Genomic DNA, 7,078 nt, shown 5'->3' on the forward strand with positions numbered 1-7,078 from the left:
TAACTTATAATTCTCTTTTCTAATTGAACTAATATGCTAGTGGTAGAAATACGTAATTTATAACAATAGTTTCACAAAAGGATTAGAGTCCAATGTACTTTAAGATTTCAGTGCTACATCCTAAGTAATTTCGAGTGAAGTTACTATGTCATTGTAATAGATAACCAGAATTCTTTTCTATGAACACTTTCTTTCTGAGGGCACCGTCTATCTTCTTTTATTTAATCTATGATTTACAGTTGAACATAGGAGCTAGATAAAACTGGTTTGTACCCAATTTAAACTGGCTCGAACTAGATGAAACCGGTAAAAACCGGTTTGCTAATAAAATAAGCTATATTTTTTTGCCGTTTAGTGCTTGCCTCCCTTATGGTGGTAGATGTGTTTGTATACGGGTACGTGGACAGGGTAGGGCTTAGGGATTGGTACCTCTACCTTCTTCTCTACCTCGACGGGGTATGGTTTCTCTACCTCATAGGGTACGGGCTTTTCTACGGTGTAAGGTACTGGCTTTTCGACCACATGGGGGACGACCTGAAATAGAACAGATAGAAAAGGTTAAACACAAAAGAGTTAAATAAATAGTCCACTTAATATGTAGAGATTTTCTGTAATATCTAAAGCAGTTTCTACTTTCTAGAGCTGCTTACATATGCAATACAATATATTACAGTGAGTATTTAAATTAACTAAAACTCTGTACCGGAATTTATAAATTGTTTTTATGTTGTCTGCGTCGTCAACTTTTTTTTTTAATTAGGTACAGTGTGGAACTGTTCTTATTCTAGGAGGTGACGACCCGTGCTCAGTAGTGAGCCCGCGATGAGTCGATGATGATGCCAGTACCCCGTTAAAATATCAGGTACAAGTATCCGAATTTCTAAATCATCATGTTCCATAAACGAAGTTGACACTGGCGTCACTTTATTTCAACTAAGATTTGAAAAAACCAACGCACGCTCTGGTTGACGCTCTTACTTTCGTCGCGGCTACCGTTTTACATAATAATGAGTAATTGGTATATTTATGTCAACAGCTATAAAAACCACACAAAAACACAATAGGCATGACATAATCTGTGTCACACGATCAGTGAAAACACCAACATAGTGTAATTGAGTAGGAGAAAACTAATTTCTGAACACTGATGGCTACTGTCATTGTCGATTGTAAAGATAGTCTTTTTGTTTATTGTTTAGATTGAGATAGTTATCTTGATTGCTTTTAGTGTTTGCTCTACTTTATTTACTCATTACTGTTTTTATTTTCACTATTCGATATGACTTTTTTACTTATTTAGACTGGAGCAAGAATTTTTCAGCGGGGCTGCCGTTCAAGCACCTTGGGACTCCGTCTATCGGTTCCTCGAGTTATGTGCCCCGTCCGCTCTGATCCGTCTCCAATCTGATCGATCCGATTCTTATCCAACACTGAACATATTCCGATCAGACACGCAATGTAATCCAATCTAACACAGGCTGGACTCCAATTCGACTGCAATCCGACTCCGATCCGATTCCGATCCGATTCCGATCCAATTCCGATCCGATTCCGATCCGATTCCGATCCGATTCCGATCCGACACCTACAGCCTACTAATAAAAGACAGTTAACTAACCTTGTAAACAGGCACATGGATCGGCTGTTCAACGGTGACGTGCACGGGGTAGGGCTGCGGGATGGGGATCTTGACGTACTGCGGCACGGACACGGCCACGGGGTGCGGCACGGGCACGCCGATCTTCTTCACCACCGTCACGTGGTAGGGCTTCGTGTGCTCCGAGTGGGAGTGACCTTCCGGCTCCCATTCGTCGGAGGGCCGCGCGCTCGCGTACGCTATCAGGAGGAAGATGGCTGTTGTTCTCTGGAAATTTAAAAAGGTTTCCTTAGAATCTGGCTTGATTTGACATACAAATGTAAATTAAAAATTTACATCACTTAACGATAGGTTAAAGTTACTATAATATTGCATTTTAGCGAGGATTGAGTCCATAAGACAAATGCAATTCATATAATGATCGAATGGATACCTGAGATCCCTACAGCACCTGAGCTGATAATCGTGAAATCAAATCGTTGAACAGATGTTCATCAAACATGGCTAAGAACCATCTCGATTAAACAGAACAGCAATTTTTATTTTCAGAGTGAAAGTGATGAAAATAATCTACTTCAATATTGACAAGTACATGAAGATTGATAAAAACATGCGAATCGAAAATATCTTCTTACTGGGGTCTCGCGGATAAATTTGTTAATTCTAGATTGTGGTCTACGATCTACATTAGGTATAGAAACCTATAAAGTTATAAAGACCCAGCAGTTTGAGCTGTTACCTAGGTACTTGATAATATGTCCTTTTTTATCAAGAACTGAATACATACACTAAAGTAAATTGTCAATTTAGAATTTAGGGATTTTGGAATAAGTTCAATTTATGTAGCAATGCTATACGAAAACAAAACAATCGAACAAACAAGCAACAAAATATGCAATCTGACTTAAGAGGGGTCTCTCCGTCACAGGCTTCATACAAACGTAGTTCCAATTTCATTTGAATATTAAGCAACCAAAGTCCATGAAATTTTGCAGACATATTTTAGAAACTAATATCTATGTCTGTGGTTTTCCAGATTTCTGTTAAAATATTCGCTTTCAAAGTTAGGCGGTCTTAAAAATTTTCATACAAATCTTTGAGCCCCTGTAATTTTAAAACTACATATTTTTAGAAAAATCTAAAACACCACAGACACAGATAGGTATTAGTTTCTAGAATATGTCTGCAAAATTTAATGGACTTTGGTTGCTTAATATTCAAATGAAATTGGAACTACGATTGTATGAAGCAAATGACGGAGAGAGCCCTGTTAAACTATTATCTATGCTATAAGTTAGATGTATTATAAAACCTAACCGGAACTTGGAGAAAGGAGTGCTCGATAAACTCTGAGGCTATGGTTTAGACAGGTATGAGGAAGCCGAGTGACTGTTATAGGAGTGAACCCTTTCACTGAAATCATTTTTGTAACACTTTATCATTCATCTACGTTACGTCACTTGGAATTGGTCTTGATTTTGATAGAAGCAATCATTTCTATAATGAGCGGTGGTAGCTCAGTGGTTGAGAAGCCTCTTACTCGGGTCTACTCTACTAAAGTCCGGGGTTCGATCCCAGGCATGCACTGAGCGTGCAGACTGCAGAAGACCTAACAAGGGGTAGTAGAAGTTGATTCCAGCAATTAAACCCCTTTATTAATCAACTTTTAATGCACAGCGCTTCGTATGAGAGAGGGAAGAGAGGGAGTGAGCTCGAAATATTATCAATAGGTATACTATTTCCATCATAATGTCTTTGTTATTAAGGGCAGATATAAAATAATAATAATTGTTATTAAGGGCCGATTTTTCAATCGTCTAATAACTTTTATCTGTGGAATAAAAAGGGTTTGACAGTTTTTTATAGGAAATCTGTCAATACGCCAAATTTATTCCACAGATAAAGTTATATGGTGATTGAAAAATCGGCCCTATTTATACATCCATGCCTTTTAATTAGTAGGTAGGTAATTTCCAATTGACAATCTAATGATTAATTTATTTTTATATAGGATTCAACACGCACCTAGAAAGTTTAAAAGATAGATCATCAGAAGTTTTGGTAATTAACAACAGTTTTTTTCTAAAAAAAGAATGTATGTAAGGCGTATACATAATTATTTATTTGTATATACGCGTCATAGATGTGTGTGAAAGGATGCACACACACATCGAAATAATTACTTGTTTAAGTTTAACAAGTTAAGACAGACGGTAAAAAAACTGATTAGTTGATGGGTCATTTGCACATTATAAAATTAATTTGGGAATGTTAATTATATTTTAATTTATTCAAAGCCAAAGCTTAGACCAAGAGCTTTTAAAACAATTTATTGCTGTATCAAATGACTACAAGTAGGTGTCTACTTATAAGCGTGTGACGAACTATTTTCTACAATTATTTATGGTATATTCCTTATATTTAAATTTTAAACATACATAGTATAAGTAATTATAAGTACCTAATTATAAACATAATCCAAATGCACTAGAATCTAGAATCTAGATGATGCTCACAACTTCGTCCGCATAGATTTAGGTTTTTAAAATCCCGTACGAACTTTTGGATTTTCCGACTTTCTGAATCAGCGGTAAATTCTTTGGACGATTCAAAAGCACTTTAAAAGTTTATTTGAATAAAAATCTATTCTATTCTAATCTGGGATAAAAAATAGGGTATGTCCGTCTTCAGGATGGAAGCTATCCCTGCACCGCACAAATCGGTTAATCAGCTGGATTGTGAAATGGTGACAGATAGACTCACTTTCGATTCATAATATTAGTTTTGATTTTTTTTTATCTTAGAATATTAATGTTAATCGTTTTTTGATCACTTCCTTCCTTCCTGAGAGTACGGGTATCCGAATTGCGTAACTTAGGTTTAAAAAAATTGAAAAACTTACGAAAGCAATCATGTTGGTGGAATTAGTTTGTGCTGGCTCCTAAGTATTGACTGATGCTGCTTCCAATCCCCACAAGCGTTTTATACTTGGTGAAATGTATAACTTTGCCTTTCCACTTAAGTGATAGCCACCTCCTATTACGACGTTATAGACGAAAAAGATTTTTATCTATGTACTTTATACTTCATACATTGCTGGCATAGTATGAGATGTAGAAACATGAATGCATGTAAAAAAAGCAATGTATGCGGTGTTAAGAAATGTAATACAATTTTTTTTGTTGGTAAAATGGCTTTTTAGCACTTTAATTTTGTACCTCACTCATTGCTGGTTTAGTAAGACACCGGTTTTTTAAGAATGTGGGAAAAAAGCAATGTATGCGGGCTAATATTTTTTTTATTATGGTGGAATGTTGATATAACGATTTGATACACTTAGGCGTAATAATAGAGATTCTTTTTTTTAATATTTTAAATGTCAGTTTTGTTTTTTATTTCGGACTATCGACCCGCCCGGCTTCGCACGGGTAGCTTATAATTACAATATTTTCGAAAAGATCACAATTTTTTTGAAAATAAAATATGTATAGTCTTTGCCCCTTAAGGCTTATAGCTGTAATAGCTTTCTACTGGTGAAGAATTTTCAGAATCGGTTCTGGAGTTTCATAGATTACTTCCCACGTGTTTCCCACAAATAAACTTACAAATTTTACCTCTTTATAGTAGAGACTATATTATATAGGAAGATATCTAAAGGGTACCTATGCATATTTTGTTTTGTTTACTATTATTGGCACGAGTTTTATAAGTGGTGAATTTATTCTATCTTATTGTGATATATACGTAGGTAGGTGGTATATTATTTATGCAAATTCTTATTTATCATTTATTTATTAAAAAAATCATTATAATATAAAATTTATTAAGTTATAGTTAGTAAATATTTAGTAAATTACCTATTATTAATATAAAATTGTTATTTTTGAAGGATATTAAAAAAAATAGACTTACTATAGTTAGTTATCATACGTTATTCAGTTAAAGACGATACCTATTTCTCAGAAGTTAATCTATAATTTCTCCACAATTACATCAAAATGGATTGAGTTGGTACAGAGAGATAATTAGTTACCTATCTGTTAATATCAGGTGCATTCCAGTCTCGATAGCTTGAGATAAACAGTTTACTTTCTCCGTAGGAACTAATGACGCTAGCTAACTAAGTACCTGCCAGCCTAAGTGACCGTACCTGAGTAGGTACCTACTTAGATACTTACACCCAGTTAGGGTTGCCAGGCCTTAAAACCGAAAAGCCGGACGGACCAGTCAGTTTAACCAGACATTTTTGGGTTAAAAGGCCGGACAACCTTAATTTTTAGGGTTCCGTATCCCTAAAGTAGGTAAATAAATTAAAAAAAACCGACTTCAATAACCGCAAACATTAAAAAGTAATTTTTTTTTAATTTATTACCTCCTATAAACCTCCTCCTTTCGTTGGAAGTTGGTTAAAAAGGAACCCTTAGTGATCCTATCACTTTGTTGTCTGTCTGTCAAGAAACCTATAGAGTACTTCCCGTTGACCTAAAATCATGACATTTGGCAGGCAGGTATAGGTCTTATTAGCACACTTACCAAGTGGTGTATCATATTATAAAAGGCTAGGCTATAGGATTATAAGTGGACATTCTAAAACAGGTTTTTATTTATTTTTATGCATAATTTTGATTTATCGTGCGAAATATAAAAAGTCTGACTCTTGGCCGGTTTTTTTTTAAGTCTTAGTATAACACGATACATTTTTTCACGACAAAACAAGACTTTTTTATCATTAACCATAAAATCTTCTTTAATTCTAATGAAAAAGCATGAACAATAGTGTAGTTAACATTTCGAATGATATCTTAACAGGGCTCTCTCCGTCACTCGTTTCATATAATCGTAGTTCCAATTTCATTTGAATATTAAGCAACCAAAGTCCATGAAATTTTGCAGACATATTCTAGAAACTAATATCTATGTCTGTGGTTTTCCAGATTTCTGTTAAAATATTCGGTTTCAAAGTTACGCGGTCTTAAAAATTTTCATACAAATCTTTGAGCCCCTGTAATTTTAAAACTACATATTTTAGAAAAATCTAAAACACCACAGACACAGATATTAGTTTTCTAGAATATGTCTGCAAAATTTCATGGACTTTGGTTGCTTGATATTCAAATGAAATTGGAATAACGATTGTATGAAACGAGTGACGGAGAGAGCCCTGTTAATATTTCGGACGCATTTACCGAGACGTCTTAAAAACCACCAGTGCCAAACGTTAAAAAATATGAATAAATACATATAATTTTACGTTTTATTCCACCGTATTTCAGCAAAGCTTTAGACACGTCTACTTACTACTAGCAAAGTTATTTTATCTATTTAATTATTTATGTATGTATTTAATAAATTTTAGTGCAATATACTATGTATATTAACACAGCTTCTATAAGATAGCAAACGGCAATTATATTAAATCTCTTCACTCGGCCATCCGACTTACATAACGCATGGTAAAAAAATTAATATCCGGTACACAGG

At 34.6% G+C, this 7,078-nt stretch overlaps 1 protein-coding gene across 1 annotated transcript; it reads right to left on the reverse strand.

Moving 5' to 3' along the window:
- Positions 1-351: 351 nt before the first annotated feature.
- Positions 352-4,511, reverse strand: LOC123875318 (proline-rich protein 4-like). Its single transcript, XM_045921071.1, has 3 exons — positions 4,500-4,511; positions 1,619-1,897; positions 352-534 (listed from the first exon to the last, which is right to left on the reverse strand). The coding sequence occupies exons 1-3, from the start codon at positions 4,509-4,511 to the stop codon at positions 352-354; spliced, it is 474 nt and encodes a 157-aa protein (XP_045777027.1).
- Between the last annotated feature and the right edge of the window lie 2,567 nt (positions 4,512-7,078).

The sequence above is a fragment of the Maniola jurtina genome, chromosome 19, assembly GCF_905333055.1.
Source record: "Maniola jurtina chromosome 19, ilManJurt1.1, whole genome shotgun sequence".
NCBI lineage: Eukaryota > Metazoa > Arthropoda > Insecta > Lepidoptera > Nymphalidae > Maniola > Maniola jurtina.